Source organism: Phyllobates terribilis, unplaced genomic scaffold, assembly GCF_046119375.1.
Source record: "Phyllobates terribilis strain yellow unplaced genomic scaffold, ASM4611937v1 Scaffold_2__4_contigs__length_985480577, whole genome shotgun sequence".
NCBI classification, from domain to species: domain Eukaryota; kingdom Metazoa; phylum Chordata; class Amphibia; order Anura; family Dendrobatidae; genus Phyllobates; species Phyllobates terribilis.
This window is the reverse complement of record NW_027362762.1, coordinates 777,881,346-777,897,407: the sequence shown is the minus strand read 5'-3', so window position 1 is coordinate 777,897,407 and position 16,062 is coordinate 777,881,346. Positions and strand designations below refer to the sequence as shown.

The 16,062-nt window shown below is 44.9% G+C and overlaps 1 protein-coding gene across 1 annotated transcript in view; it reads right to left on the bottom strand.

Annotated features, from left to right (window-relative positions):
- LOC141252975 (arylsulfatase H-like) overlaps window positions 1-16,062 on the bottom strand; it is a 129,584-nt gene that overhangs the window by 104,952 nt on the left and 8,570 nt on the right. Inside the window, exon 2 of the mRNA XM_073670729.1 lies at window positions 4,453-4,606. Within this exon, the coding sequence (XP_073526830.1) occupies window positions 4,453-4,595 (143 nt within the window). The 5' untranslated portion in view covers window positions 4,596-4,606. The remainder of the gene's footprint in view (window positions 1-4,452; window positions 4,607-16,062) is intronic.

The window sequence follows — 16,062 nt, the reverse complement described above, 5'->3', positions numbered from 1 at the left end:
CTTACGTGTAGAGTCTGAACTGAATACTGACGGCCTTGTTGATGCTGGTACTCAACAACTGCCCTCTTCTGCTCACAAATCCTGCCCAATATCTGCAGTGTAGAGTTCCAACGCGTGGGGACATCACACACCAGCCTGTGAGCCGGAAGCTGCAAACGCTGCTGAAACACTGCAAGGGCGGCGGAAGCTGTAGCTGACTTTCTAAAATGGGCACACAGGTGGCATATTTTAACAAACAGATCCGGCAGCTCCGGGTAGGATTTGAGAAACCGCTGAACCATGAGGTTAAGCACATGGGCCAGGCATGGTACATGTGTGAGCTCGCCTCGAATCAGGGCCGCCACCAGGTTCCAGCCATTGTCACACACGACCATGCCTGGCTGTAGGTTCAGCGGTATGAGCCACAGATCTGCCTGGTCTTTCAGAGCTGTCCACAACTCTTCAGCATTGTGCGGTTTGTCACCTAAGCATATTAGCTTCAGCACAGCCTGTTGCTGCTTGGCCGAGGCAGTGCTGCAGTGCTTCCAGCTTGTGACTGATGTGGTCATTTCGGAGATGGAGGCTGAAGAGAAGGGGGAGGCTGAGGAGGATGAAGTGCAGGAGCTGTAGACCGTGGGGGCAACCCTGATTGACCTAGGGCCCGCAATACTTGACGTCGCGAGAATGTGTTCCGTCCCAAGGTCCGACTGGGTCCCGGCTTTCACTATGTTAACCCAGTGTGCTGTCAGCGAGATGTACCGTCCCTGCCCACAAGCACTTGTCCACGTGTCCGTGGTTAGGTGGATTTTCCCGGTAACTGCGTTGTTGAGGGCACAGCTAATGTTTTGGGACATGTGCTTGTGTAATGCGGGGACGGCACACCGGAAGAAATAGAGGTGGCTGAGGACCGAGTACCGAGGGACGGCCGCTGCCATCAGGTTGCGGAATGCTTCCGTCTCCACGAGCCTAAAAGGCAACATTTCGAACGCAAGCAGTCGTGAAGTGTGAGAACTTAGCAGTGTGGCCTGTGGGACGTTGGCTGTATATTTGCACTTGCGTTCCATGGACTGGGGTATGGACAACTTAACGCTGTGCTGGGACAAGGACATGGACATGCTTCCTGATGCTGCTACTTGAGAGTGTGCAACGACAGGTGCAGGGCAGGAGGCATCTTCGCATGCACCATGGACAGGGGATTGGCTTGCATGCCCAACAGCGGAAGAAGCAGTGGTGCCACCTGCAGACACTGTTCCTGGACCCCGGGGTTTGGCCCACAAAGTCAGGTGCTTTGCTGCCATGTGCCTGATCATGCTGGTGGTGGTCAGGCTGGTCGTTTTGCCTCCCCTGCTGATGCTGGCTTGGCAGGTGGTGCAAATGGCGTTTTTGGGGTTATCGGCAGAGTCTTTAAAAAACAACCAGACTCGGGAAGACCTAAAAGTTGTACTGGCAGCTTCTTTCGTGTTGGTGTTACGGGGAACGGTTGCCTTCCTTCTGTCTGCGGCCACCACACTGCTTCTTCCTGCCTGTTGGGGTGCTCTGCCTCCCTCCCCCTGTGTGCTGCTGTCCTCGCTCTGCATGTCCTCCTGCCAGGTTGGGTCAGTTACTATATCATCCACCACCTCGTCTTCCACTTCCGCACCCTGGTCCTCCTCCTGACTTTCTGGCAATTGTGTCTCATCATTGTCCACCTCTTGTGACACTTTCCCACCGTTGCCTTCATGTGACCGTGGCTGCTCAAATATTTAGGCATCGCTAAACACGATTTCCTCTTGCCCCACTTCAAGTGAACCAGGCGAGAGGCCCGAATCTATAAATGGAAAAGTGAACAGCTCTTCAGAGTATCCAAGTGTGGGATCAGTTGTCTCTGGGTACTCGGCATGGTGGGAGGAAGGAGGATCAGGGTGAGGAATATGTTGTCCAGATTCACGGCTACCTAGACTTGACCGTGTGGAAGATAGGGTGGTAGTGGTGGCTAAGTGACTGTAAGCATTATCCGTTATCCAACCAACAATCTTTTGACACTGCTCTGGGTTCAGTAGTGGTGTGCCGCGGTTCCCTAGAAATTGGGACAGGAAGGTCAGGCGAGAATATGTGGGTGTTTGTTGTGGCACAATTTTAGCTTGCCCAAGGCCTTGTCCTCGGCCTCTGCATGCACCATTATCATCACGTCCAGTTCCCCGTCCCTCAACACATGCCTTGCCCTTTTTAAATGGAGGACAGTATCTTCCAGCTCACTACAAATGACTGAGTTTGGAGCGAACTTATATGTGATCCATGGGACGGAGAAAACAGAGTTTCAAATAGCTGATCTGTAGGTAAGTAATTTGAACAGCAAACTGCTGTGAATTGCTTCACTGACACACTGAAAGAAATTTTTAATGGAGGCCAGAAATGGCAGTATTTTCTGACAACGTGTATGTGATCCGTGTGATGGAGAAAACAGAGTTTCAAATAGCTGGATTTCTAGCACTGTAATATGGAAAGGACCTGGCTGTATTCTGCAGTGTCAACAAGCAAATGGCGCAGAAAAACGGTGTTCTCTGGATTGCTTTTTAAGCAAATAATGAGGATTAAGATCCAAAGAAAAGTATTCCTGGCCCCTGAGACCTGGGTCTTTGTATAGAAATATCTAACAGCAGCAGAAGGCAGAATTGAAATGGAGCCTCTTGTGCTATATGCACTGCAATCTGCTATATACCCTGCCTGCCTGCCTATATACACTGCCTGCCTGATATCTCTGCAGATGGATTAGTTAGTCCTCAAAAGGACTGTTTGTTAAGATGGATATGTGTAATGTACGTTTTTTCTCCCTACACTACCTAATACACAAGCAAATCTCACCCTGACGCAGCAGCACCTCTCCCTACACTGTCAAATTCCGGAGTGACTGTGACGAACATGGCGGCGCCAGGTCTGATATAGAGCGCCAAGAATGCAGGGAGGGGACCCGAGCTCCCGCTGAGCCACTCTGGAAATACTCGGCGAGCGCCAAGCATCTCGAGCAGTGAGGTGCTCGGGCGAGCCCCGAGCAGTAGCGAGCATGCTCGCTCATCACTAGTCTTTAGGTGTGCAAAGACATAAGATCACAAAGTCTTGATTCCATATATAAAGGGAATATCTTTTACCAACTAACACAAAAAGCCCTTTTATCTATTTATTATGAAAGATAATCTTTAATAGTCATATTTGACAAATATAACATACAAAAAGTGCCCGTAAAGTGCCCATAAAAAGTGACCTAGTGCAGGCAGAAATATACATTATTCATGATTAATTTTTCCTATTTTCACACCTTCTTACTGAAGACGATAATCTTTCACTACTTGATATATAATATATAGGTGTGAACTTGAACAAAAAACAGCCTATACATAATAGGTCACTAATCTTAAAAACAGCAGGAGAAGGTTATTGTAGGTGGGACTTATGAGTACATATCTATTATTTCCCAAACTGCATCAATATACCACATACATGTCAAGGGCTCAACCCTATATATGGAGTCCTTAATCAGATGCTTTACACATATTACAGTATGATATTCACAAGGTTAACAGTGCTAATCCCCCTCACAGTTTGAGTTTATATGATAAGCTGATACTCCATTCCAAAATACTTTTTCAAGACAATAACATGATCAAAAATAGGACTTATCTGAAATATGTATTTAGGTTGCCCCCATCATTCCTCCAAACTCCTCGACGCGTTTCCCCATTGTTTAGTGGTTCATCAGGAGAAGATCATCCTGGTAGCTCTCTGCATGGAGTATCAGCTTATCATATAAACTCAAACTGTGAGGGGGATTAGCACTGTTAACCTTGTGAATATCATACTGTAATATGTGTAAAGCATCTGATTAAGGACTCCATATATAGGGTTGAGCCCTTGACATGTATGTGGTATATTGATGCAGTTTGGGAAATAATAGATATGTACTCATAAGTCCCACCTACAATAACCTTCTCCTGCTGTTTTTAAGATTAGTGACCTATTATGTATAGGCTGTTTTTTGTTCAAGTTCACACCTATATATTATATATCAAGTAGTGAAAGATTATCGTCTTCAGTAAGAAGGTGTGAAAATAGGAAAAATTAATCATGATGAATGTATATTTCTGCCTGCACTAGGTCACTTTTTATGGGCACTTTACGGGCACTTTTTGTATGTTATATTTGTCAAATATGACTATTAAAGATTATCTTTCATAATAAATAGATAAAAGGGCTTTTTGTGTTAGTTGTGCAAAGACATAAGAAATCTTTTGCCACTGGCCTTCTGAAAACTTAAAATGTAAGAGGGAACATTTTACATGATGCCAGTAAATAAGGAGAAGGGAGAGTTTATTTATATATTTTTTTCAATCGATTTGCAATGTATAAAATCTTACCCACTTAATCCATGTGTTCATTATTATACTGTACACATGAGAATGTCAAATGAAATCGAACCAGACTAATCCTCCAATATGTTACCTTATAGTGGTATTCCCATAACAACCAACATCCCCAATTCCAAGGTCATCAGCCAATAACAATAGTATGCTTGGCTTTTGGGAAGTTGCTTCATTTAATGGATATAAACCGAGGACCAAAAGTAGAAACAGTAAAACAGCCATTTATTTAATATCTGGAAAACAAAAATGAAGAATGAGAATTTTAAATAAACAGAAAATGAAATGATTAATCTTGCAATAATGGTACCCAGCCACCTTGACCCCAAATAAATGTATGAAAAGAGACCAAAAGACTGTCACCGTCTTCTGCCAACCTTCCATATTCTGAAGGTAGGTATATATACAGAAATAGAGAGGAGAGTTTTACGCAAGGGGACTTCTTCCCGAGTGAAACAAGTTAAACTGCAGTGTGTGTCTGCTGCAGAGGTGGGAAAATTTTTCTATGATTACAGAAATTCTGATGGTCTATACACATACTTCCCAACTTTTGAAAAGAGATATCAGGAATATTCTAAATATAAATCTAAATAGCAGCACAGTATACCCAATCCAATTATATAGCACATGCCCCCCAACCTACCACATTTGATATACAGATAGTGAAAGATCCCCTTGAGCATAAACCACACCAGACTCATAAATAGAGCCATAGCAACTGATCAGACCTTCTTTATACGGACCCCAGGACAGATCCCCCATCACACATTCCCGCAAGCCAAACCTTCCTTTATACAGACCCAACACCACATCCCCCTGATAGTACACCTATCCAGTATGTACAACTAGTTTTAATTTAAGGTACATTATACTAGTTATAATAATACATTAAGGGGTACTTCAGACACCATTCTCTCCCAAACCTTGACATTGAGTAGTTTCAGGAGGCATGGTGTAATATGTCTAGGCTTATAGCCAGTGTAAGGGATTATGCACAAGGCATTTGTATTTATTTCAGTATTGGTACTATGCCCCTGAGTCCATGGCCCCACTATCAGTATTTGGTCAGTATTCGGTCAGTATTTTGTGACGGGTAGATACCTCATATGTTGTTGTTAAGCATCCGGCAACTAGAGGGGTTAACAGGGTGCAGCTAGGGGACTGGTCATGCCTGCCCCAGTTGGACTGGGTAGAGTCAGTGCTGTGCTGGAGAGCAACCGGGAAGGATGCAGATGTCTTCACCAGGCTGATGAGGGTTCTGGAACTCTCTTACTGAAACTGCCTGCTAGTTGCTAGGAGTATCTACACCAGAAAGAAGTTGAAGCAGAAATTAACTGTTTTAAAGAAGAAGAAAGGATTGAACACCATGTCTCAGGACTGGACTCATCCTTCTGTTCAACACCCCCCGTACCTCACTGCATAGAAGGTAAATAGCGTGCCACTGTGCACCGGGACTGATGGTGGGTGCACTAAATAGTGTGGCTAAAGAGACTCTTGTCATGAGTGCGCTGAACTGAGCTGCTAAAAGAGACTGTAGCTTACTGTGCATTTGTGAAGAAGCTGTTGATGTGATTGCTCATGGCAAGCCTGTTTCTTTACTGGATTTGATTTGTACTGGCAGTGCTCCTACATTAAATCTACTATTCGCCTGTTCATGAGGACTCTGTCAAGTGTGTCTGTGCCAGCAAGTGAATACATCTTATGCCTGGGAAAGCTGCAATGTATGGTCACCCTGAGTAACGGTTCCCCCAGGATTCCAAAAATTCATTAGACCTGTCTCGCCCCTATCTAAACCTAGCAGCATGCACGTAATATTGGTGGCCTGTATAGGGAATTCTCAGCGGGAATTAGCGTGTAGAGGGAGAAAAGGAAAAGTGACTGCAAAACACAGCAGCACAGCACCTCAATTCAACTCTGCTACACCAGTGAAAAGGGCAAAGGATGAACTAGGAAGGAAAGTGCAGAGAACCAGGCATGTGCAAGATGCAAAGCGTGGCACAGGTTGCAAATTTAAAATGGCGACTGTATTTGTTAAAATGGCGCCTGACAGCACAGTGGGGAAGAAGAAGGACATCCCATCTTGTAGGAGTGTGTTCTCAAAGCGAAACAGAGCCAAACCCCATGCAGAGGAACAATCTGGAAAAGGCTGCCCTCAGGGAAAAGAAATCCCACCCACCAAAGTGCTAGACCAATGGCCAGTACTGTCCCAGAGGGGGAGGAGTAAAGGGGAGCAGGAGCTCTCCATGCGGGAAGAACGCCATTCCTGTCAGGAGAGTTGGAGGAGAAGGATCACGTTTGTTAGTGATGCTACTAATGGCGGATAGAGCGACTGTCACCATGGAGCCAGTGCAACAGTTCATGGCTGCTACACCGGGGAACGCAGGCATGTGTCCCCCTGCGGAGATGAAGGGGCGGCTACAGCACCAGGACAGGCCGCAGCTTGTGGGTACCCCCTGCTTCTGGAAGCCTCCAGCCCTGAGGAAACCGGACCCAAAGCTACTGTACCATAAGCTACCCACCTCCCACCACTGTCCCACGGTCCGGAGGAGCTGGCTCTTAGTACCAGAGTCCCACCCGCCGCAACACCGCATGCCACAGCCATGCCTCTTCCACCGCCGTACATAACGGAGGAGCTGCGGGTGTCCGGGAATGCCCTAACTGGGGAAACACTGTCCATTCTACTGCCCACAGCACCGCCACGTCCAGGCCCGGTAGTGACCGCCACTGCTGGAACTCCCATCCCGGTCTCTGACATCACGAGAGGGGCGGGGCTTCTGGCCATGACCCATGAGCACCGCGCCACCAAGATGTGTGCGCCCAGCCCAGACTGGAAGTCACTGATACGAGCCCCTACGCACCCGATCGCAGTCACCGTCCAGCCAGGTATATGCAGAGTTCACAGCAAGAACCCAGGGCACAAGCTGTGCCAGTGACAGCACCAGAAGGATCAGTCTGTATGAAGTGGGGAGTGATCGTACCACCATCCGGAAGACCCTTTCCACCGCCGAACGCGTACTTTGGTAACCCCAAATATGGGGTGCAGGGAGGTGGATCCGAGAACTACATGATGCTGATTGGATCGCTGAATCCCAGGAGCGTACGTCTCTATGGAGAGAGACAGAAGTGGTCGGGCCCTCCCAGGGTGGGAGAACTCAGGAGTGGCCCCAGCATCCAGTAGAGGCAACTAGCAACACCCTCCCTCAGGTGGAAGAGGCTGGACCTGCTACTGTGGTCCCATTTTTTCCAAGCAACATGAGGCTGTTCATGTTCCTGATGGTTCCTCAGAGCAACAGGAGGAGTTTCACTTAGAGCAACGGCTGGCTCAGTGGAAAGATGAAGTCATTAGAGAGAAAAGATGTGTGGAGGAGTGTGCCAGGGACTGGATGGTGGACCTGGGCAGAGACAGACTGCAGGACCGGCTGATCAAAGGGACTGTAATCAATTTTGATCAACACACAGGTTTTGGGTTTATCCAAGAACCGGGTAACCGCCTTGACATCTTTGTCAATAGAAGATCAGTGGAGAGGGATTACGACATGCAGCGGACCCGGAGTTTTCTGGCCAGGGGACAAGTTCCTAAAAATGTGGGGACCTCGGGGCTGGAACACCATATCAGTATCCAGAGTTGTTGAGATTGAGGAGTACCACCCCGAGGACTGGTCAGACACCAAGGACCCAAAAACCATGGGCCAGGTACAGGGGCTTTTCCCCAGCCCCACCGGACACCAGTTTGGGACCCGGCCTACCCAGGAGAGAGAGCCAGCTCCACAGGCGATTTCTCAGGGGTGGCTGTCTCTGCAGAAGCAGGAAGGGGGGAATCTCCTCCAGCCACGGTGCAGATCCCCACGATTACTGCAACAAATAGCCAAGTGTACATCTTGTGTGGATTACCGCCCGTGCCTGGCCAGAAAAAGGAAAAGATGGACTAAGACTGTTATGTGTCATCTAAGGAGTCACTAGAGTTGTGCTCGTTGCATGGAAAAGTTAGGAGCAAGTTCCCCATTCATGATGTGGCCTTTTGTTGTCCCCATTGAAGTCTGGAAGAGCCAACAGTAACTGTACTGAAAGGAATGTGTGACTATTCCTGGATAGGCCTTGGTTGCAAACTACTTGAATAGCTGGACAAGCTACTTTTTATCTTTTACCCCTTATTTTTATTTTCACCAGTTGTGCCCTTTTCTTATGGATATGCGGGCACCTTAAGCAAAGTTGGGGAGTCTTCACGCTCAACTTATGGACTGTGCCGTATCATGTCCAGAAACTGTTTCACAAATTGTACTTTAATGAACTGTGCCATTATTGTTTACAAGAAACAGACATTGTTTCTGCCCGTGTTTTACCCCCTTAACGACCGCCGTAACTCATTTTTACGGCGGCAGTTAAGGGTACTTATTCCTCAGCGCCGTGAAAATGCATCACTGCGGAATAAGGCTGTAGTGCCCCCTAGAGTCAGAAATTCTCTGGGGTCTCAGCTACCTGGGGTAGCTGATACCCTGGAGAATATGATCAGGGCTTGTTTTTCCAGTCCCTGATCATGTGATCACCGTTATTCACCGAATAACGGCGAACGCAAAAAAAAGTGTGACCGCGGTTACAATCATTTCTTTCTCTTCTGACATGATATACATGTCAGAGGAGAGAGAAATGAAGACCCCCCAAGCCCATCCGGTACCTCCGCCATTCCCTGATCTTCCCCGGGCCCCCCGGCATCTTGCTATAGAAAAAAAATGGCAGGTGCATGCACAGTGTGCCCGCCGAGAACTGCTGGCCAGTACCGGGCAACAACAAGGAATTTTCCCTATTGGTTCATTTTGATCACTGTGATAAACCCTATCAGAGTGACCAAAATAAAAACAATTATAAATCAAACCCCCCTTTGCAGTTAGGGTTAGGGTTGTGTTAGGGTTAGGGTTGTGTTAGGGTTAGGAGGGTTATAGTTGTGTTAGGGTTAGGATTAGGGTTAGGGTTAGGATTAGGGTTAGGGTTGTGTTAGGGTTAGGATTAGGGTTGTGTTAGGGTTAGGATTAGGGTTAGGGTTAAAGTTAGGGTTGCTTTAGGGTTAGGATTAAGGTTGGGGTTGTGTTATGGTTAGGATTAGGGCTAGGGTTGTTTTAGGGTTAGGATTAAGATTAGGGTTTTGTTAGAGTAAGGGGTAAAAATTAGGGTTGTGTTAGGGTTAGGGTTGTGTTAGGGTTAGGATTAGGGTTAGGGTTGTGTTTGGGTTAGGGTTGTGTTAGGGTTATGATTAGGGTTAGGGTTGTGTTATTGTTAGGATTAGGCTTAGGGTTGGATTAGGATTAGGATTAGGGTTGTGTTAGGGTTAGGATTAGCGTTAGAGTTAGAATTAGGGTTAGGTTTATGTTAGGGTTAAGATTAGGGTTAGGGTTGTGTCAGGGTTATGATTAGGGTTAGGGTTGTGTTAAGGGTTAGGATTAGGGTTAAGGTTAGGGTTAGGGTTGTGTTAGGGTTAGGGTTGCATTAAGGTTATGATTAGGGTTAGGGTTGTGTTAGGGTTAGGGTTGTGTTAGGGTTATAGTTGTTTTAGGGTTCTGAGAGTGTTAGGGTTAGGATTGGGGTTTGGATTAGGGTTGTTTTAGGATTAGGGTTCTGATAGGGTTAGGATTAGGGTTAGGGCTGTGTTAGGGTTGAGGTTAGGGTTAGGGTTGGAGTTGGGATTTTTTCAAAAGTAAAGAAAAATTAAATTATGACGATATGACAACAAGTGTTCAGTGCAAGTGCTCGCTACTTGAGTTTGCATCGGGTGCTCGGGTATGCACCGAGTATAGCCGAGATCCGCCGGCCGGTACCTGGTAACAACAAGGAATCTTCCCTATTGGTTCATTTTGATCACTGTAATAGACCCTATCACAGTGATCAAAATAAAAAAAGAATTAATCAAACCCCCCTTTGCAGTTAGGGTTAGTGTTGTGTTAGGTTTAGGGTTGTGTTAGGGTTAGGATTAGGGTTGTGTTAGGGTTAGGATTAGGGTTAAAGTTAGGGTTAGGGTTGTGTTAGGGTTGCGATAGGGATAGGGTTGGGGTTAGGGTTCTGTTATGGTTAGGATTAGGGTTATGGTTGTGTTAGGGTTAGGATTAGGACTAGGGTTGTGTTAGGGTTAGGGTTAGGATTAGGGTTAGGGTTGTGTTAGGGTTAGGGTTTTGTTAGGGTTAGGATTAGGGATAGGGTTGTGTTATCATTAGGATTAGGGTTAGGGTTCTGTTAGGGTTAGGATTAGGTTAGGGTTGTGCTAGGGTTAGGATTAGCATTAGGGTTAGTATTAGGGTTAGGGTTGTTTTAGGGTTAGGGTTGTGTTAGGGTTAAGATTAGGGTTAGGGTTGTGTTATGGTTAGGATTAGGGTTAGGGTTGTGTTATTGTTAGGATTAGGATTAAGATTGTGTTAGGGTTAGGATTAGGATTAGGGTTGTGTTAGGGTTAGGATTAGGGTTAGGGTTGCGTTAAGGTTAGGATTAGGGTTGTTTTAGGGTTAGGATTAGTGTTAGGGTTAGGGTTAGGATTAGGGTTAGGGTTGTGTTAGGGTTAGGGTTTTGTTAGGGTTAGGATTAGGGTTCGGGTTGTGTTATCATTAGGATTAGGGTTAGGGTTCTGTTAGGGTTAGGATTAGGTTAGGGTTGTGCTAGGGTTAGGATTAGCATTAGGGTTAGTATTAGGGTTAGGGTTATTTTAGGGTTAGGGTTGTGTTAGGGTTAAGATTAGGGTTAGGGTTGTGTTATGGTTAGGATTAGGGTTAGGGTTGTGTTAGGGTTAGGATTAGGATTGTGTTAGGGATAGGATTAGGATTAGGGTTGTGTTAGGGTTAGGATTAGGGTTAGGGTTGCGTTAAGGTTAGGATTAGGGTTGTGTTAGGGTTAGGATTAGGGTTAGGGTTGTGTTAGTGTTAGGGTTGTGTTAGGGTTAGGGTTGTTTTAGGCTTCTAATAGGGTTAGGGTTAGGATTAGGGTTGTGTTAGGGTTAGGATTAGGGTTAGGGTTAAAGTTAGGGTTGCTTTAGGGTTAGGATTAAGGTTGGGGTTGTGTTATGGTTAGGATTAGGGCTAGGGTTGTTTTAGGGTTACGATTAGGATTAGGGTTTTGTTAGAGTAAGGGGTAAAAATTAGGGTTGTGTTAGGGTTAGGGTTGTGTTAAGGTTAGGATTAGGGTTAGGGTTGTGTTTGGGTTAGGGTTTTGTTAGGGTTATGATTAGGGTTAGGGTTGTGTTATTGTTAGGATTAGGCTTAGGGTTGGATTAGGATTAGGATTAGGGTTGTGTTAGGGTTAGGATTAGCGTTAGAGTTAGAATTAGGGTTAGGTTTATGTTAGGGTTAAGATTAGGGTTAGGGTTGTGTCAGGGTTAGGGTTAGGGTTAAGGTTAAGGTTAGGGTTGTGTTAGAGTTAGGGTTGCATTAAGGTTATGATTAGGGTTAGGGTTGTGTTAGGGTTAGGGTTGTGTTAGGGTTATAGTTGTTTTAGGGTTCTGATAGTGTTAGGGTAAGGATTGGGGTTTGGATTAGGGTTGTTTTAGGATTAGGGTTCTGATAGGGTTAGGATTAGGGTTAGGGCTGTGTTAGGGTTGAGGTTAGGGTTAGGGTTGGAGTTGGGATTTTTTCAAAAGTAAAGAAAAATTAAATTATGACGATATGACAACTAGTGTTCAGTGCAAGTGCTCGCTACTTGAGTTTGCATCGGGTGCTCGGGTATGCACAGAGTATCGCCGAGATCCGCCGGCCGGTACCTGGCAACAACAAGGAATTTTCCCTATTGGTTCATTTTGATCACTGTAATAGACCCTATCACAGCGATCAAAATAAAAAAAGAATTAATCAAACCCCCCTTTGCAGTTAGGTCTAGTGTTGTGTTAGGGTTAGGATTAGGGTTGTGTTAGGGTTAGGATTAGGGTTGTGTTAGGGTTAGGATTAGGGTTAAAGTTAGGGTTAGGGTTGTGTTAGGGTTGCGATAGGGTTAGAGTTGGGGTTAGGGTTCTGTTATGGTTAGGATTAGGGTTATGGTTGTGTTAGGGTTAGGATTAGGATTAGGGTTGTGTTAGGGTTAGGGTTAGGATTAGGGTTAGGGTTGTGTTAGGGTTAGGGTTTTGTTAGGGTTAGGATTAGGGATAGGGTTGTGTTATCATTAGGATTAGGGTTAGGGTTCTGTTAGGGTTAGGATTAGGTTAGGGTTGTGCTAGGGTTAGGATTAGCATTAGGGTTAGTATTAGGGTTAGGGTTATTTTAGGGTTAGGGTTGTGTTAGGGTTAAGATTAGGGTTAGGGTTGTGTTATGGTTAGGATTAGGGTTAGGGTTGTGTTAGGGTTAGGATTAGGATTGTGTTAGGGATAGGATTAGGATTAGGGTTGTGTTAGGGTTAGGATTAGGGTTAGGGTTGCGTTAAGGTTAGGATTAGGGTTGTGTTAGGGTTAGGATTAGGGTTAGGGTTGTGTTAGTGTTAGGGTTGTGTTAGGGTTAGGGTTGTTTTAGGGTTCTAATAGGGTTAGGGTTAGGATTAGGGTTGTGTTAGGGTTAGGATTAGGGTTAGGGTTAAAGTTAGGGTTGCTTTAGGGTTAGGATTAAGGTTGGGGTTGTGTTATGGTTAGGATTAGGGCTAGGGTTGTTTTAGGGTTACGATTAGGATTAGGGTTTTGTTAGAGTAAGGGGTAAAAATTAGGGTTGTGTTAGGGTTAGGGTTGTGTTAAGGTTAGGATTAGGGTTAGGGTTGTGTTTGGGTTAGGGTTTTGTTAGGGTTATGATTAGGGTTAGGGTTGTTTTATTGTTAGGATTAGGCTTAGGGTTGGATTAGGATTAGGATTAGGGTTGTGTTAGGGTTAGGATTAGCGTTAGAGTTAGAATTAGGGTTAGGTTTATGTTAGGGTTAAGATTAGGGTTAGGGTTGTGTCAGGGTTATGATTAGGGTTAGGGTTGTGTTAAGGGTTAGGATTAGGGTTAAGGTTAAGGTTAGGGTTGTGTTAGAGTTAGGGTTGCATTAAGGTTATGATTAGGGTTAGGGTTGTGTTAGGGTTAGGGTTGTGTTAGGGTTATAGTTGTTTTAGGGTTCTGATAGTGTTAGGGTAAGGATTGGGGTTTGGATTAGGGTTGTTTTAGGATTAGGGTTCTGATAGGGTTAGGATTAGGGTTAGGGCTGTGTTAGGGTTGAGGTTAGGGTTAGGGTTGGAGTTGGGATTTTTTCAAAAGTAAAGAAAAATTAAATTATGACGATATGACAACTAGTGTTCAGTGCAAGTGCTCGCTACTTGAGTTTGCATCGGGTGCTCGGGTATGCACAGAGTATCGCCGAGATCCGCCGGCCGGTACCTGGCAACAACAAGGAATTTTCCCTATTGGTTCATTTTGATCACTGTAATAGACCCTATCACAGCGATCAAAATAAAAAAAGAATTAATCAAACCCCCCTTTGCAGTTAGGTCTAGTGTTGTGTTAGGGTTAGGATTAGGGTTGTGTTAGGGTTAGGATTAGGGTTGTGTTAGGGTTAGGATTAGGGTTAAAGTTAGGGTTAGGGTTGTGTTAGGGTTGCGATAGGGTTAGAGTTGGGGTTAGGGTTCTGTTATGGTTAGGATTAGGGTTATGGTTGTGTTAGGGTTAGGATTAGGATTAGGGTTGTGTTAGGGTTAGGATTAGGGTTAGGGTTGTGTTAGGGTTAGGGTTTTGTTAGGGTTAGGATTAGGGATAGGGTTGTGTTATCATTAGGATTAGGGTTAGGGTTCTGTTAGGGTTAGGATTAGGTTAGGGTTGTGCTAGGGTTAGGATTAGCATTAGGGTTAGTATTAGGGTTAGGGTTGTTTTAGGGTTAGGGTTGTGTTAGGGTTAAGATTAGGGTTAGGGTTGTGTTATGGTTAGGATTAGGGTTAGGGTTGTGTTATTGTTAGGATTAGGATTAAGATTGTGTTAGGGTTAGGATTAGGATTAGGGTTGTGTTTGGGATAGAATTAGGGTTGGGTTGCGTTAAGGTTAGGATTAGGGTTGTGTTAGGGTTAGGATTAGTGTTAGGGTTGTGTTAGGGTTAGGGTTAGGATTAGGGTTAGGGTTGTGTTAGGGTTAGGGTTTTGTTAGGGTTAGGATTAGGGTTCGGGTTGTGTTATCATTAGGATTAGGGTTAGGGTTCTGTTAGGGTTAGGATTAGGTTAGGGTTGTGCTAGGGTTAGGATTAGCATTAGGGTTAGTATTAGGGTTAGGGTTATTTTAGGGTTAGGGTTGTGTCAGGGTTAAGATTAGGGTTAGGGTTGTGTTATGGTTAGGATTAGGGTTAGGGTTGTGTTAGGGTTAGGATTAGGATTAGGATTGTGTTAGGGATAGGATTAGGATTAGGGTTGTGTTAGGGTTAGGATTAGGGTTAGGTTTGCGTTAAGGTTAGGATTAGGGTTGTGTTAGGGTTAGGATTAGGGTTAGGGTTGTGTTAGTGTTGTGCTAGGGTTAGGGTTGTTTTAGGGTTCTAATAGGGTTAGGGTTAGGATTAGGGTTGTTTTAGGGTTAGGGTTCTGATAGGGTTAGGATTAGGGTTCGGGTTGTGTTAGGGTTAGGGTTGTGTTAGAGTGACAGCTAGGATTAGTGTTAAGGTTATGTTAGGGTTGAGGTTAGGGTTCGGGTTGGAGTTGGGATTTTTTCAGAAGTAAAGAAAAAAAAATTATGACGATATGGTGACTAGTATTGAGCGCAAGTACTTGCTACTTGAATTTGCACCGGGTGCTCGGGTATGCACCGAGTATCGCGAATGCTCGAGTGTCATGCTTGAGTCTCTGCCCCATATGCTTCGCGGGCAAAAAAACCTTGTGGGGATTGCCTGCCATGCACAAGCGATCCCCGCATGTTTTTTGGATGTCTAACAACCGCGAAACATGCGGGGCAGGGACTCGAGCATGTCACTCGAGGACCCTTGATACATGGTGCATACCCGAGTACCTGATGCAAACTCAAGTAGCGAGCATTTGCTCTCAAGACTAATGACAACTTATTCAATATGATGACCTAATGTTATTAAATTCTGTGTCGTACCTCTGGGTTCAAAATGTTCACTATACCCCTTGATAAAATCCTTCAGGGGTCTAGTTTCCAAAATGGTGTAACTTGTAGGGGATTTCCATTGTTTAGGCACATCAGGTGCTCCCCAAATGCAGCATGGCGTCCGCTAATTATTCAAGAGAATTTTACATTCAAAAAGTCAAATGGCGCTCCTTCCCTTCCGAACCCTACCGTGTGCCCAAACATTGGTATTCCCCCACATATGGGGTAATGGCGTACTCAGGAGGAATTGCACAACAAATGTTGGGGTCCATTTTTTCCTGTTACCCTTGCGAAAATAAAAAAAAATTTGGTCTAAAGTAACATTTTTGTGAAAGAAATTAAATGTTAATTTTTTTCTTCCACATTCTAAAACTTCCTGTGAAGCACCTGAAGGGTTAATAAACTTCTTGAATCTGATTTTGAGAACCCTGAGGGGTGCAGTTTTTAGAATGGTGTCACTTTTGGGTATTTTCTGTCATAAAAGGCCCCTCAATGTCACTTCAAATGTGATGTGGTCCCTAAAAAAATAATTTTGTAAATTTTGTTGGAAAAATGAGAAACCGCTGGTCAACTTTTAACCCTTATAACTTCCTAGCAAAATAAAATTTTGATTCAAAATTGTGCTGATGTAAAGTAGACATGTGAGAAATGTTATTTATTAACTATTTTGTATGACATATCTCTCTCAT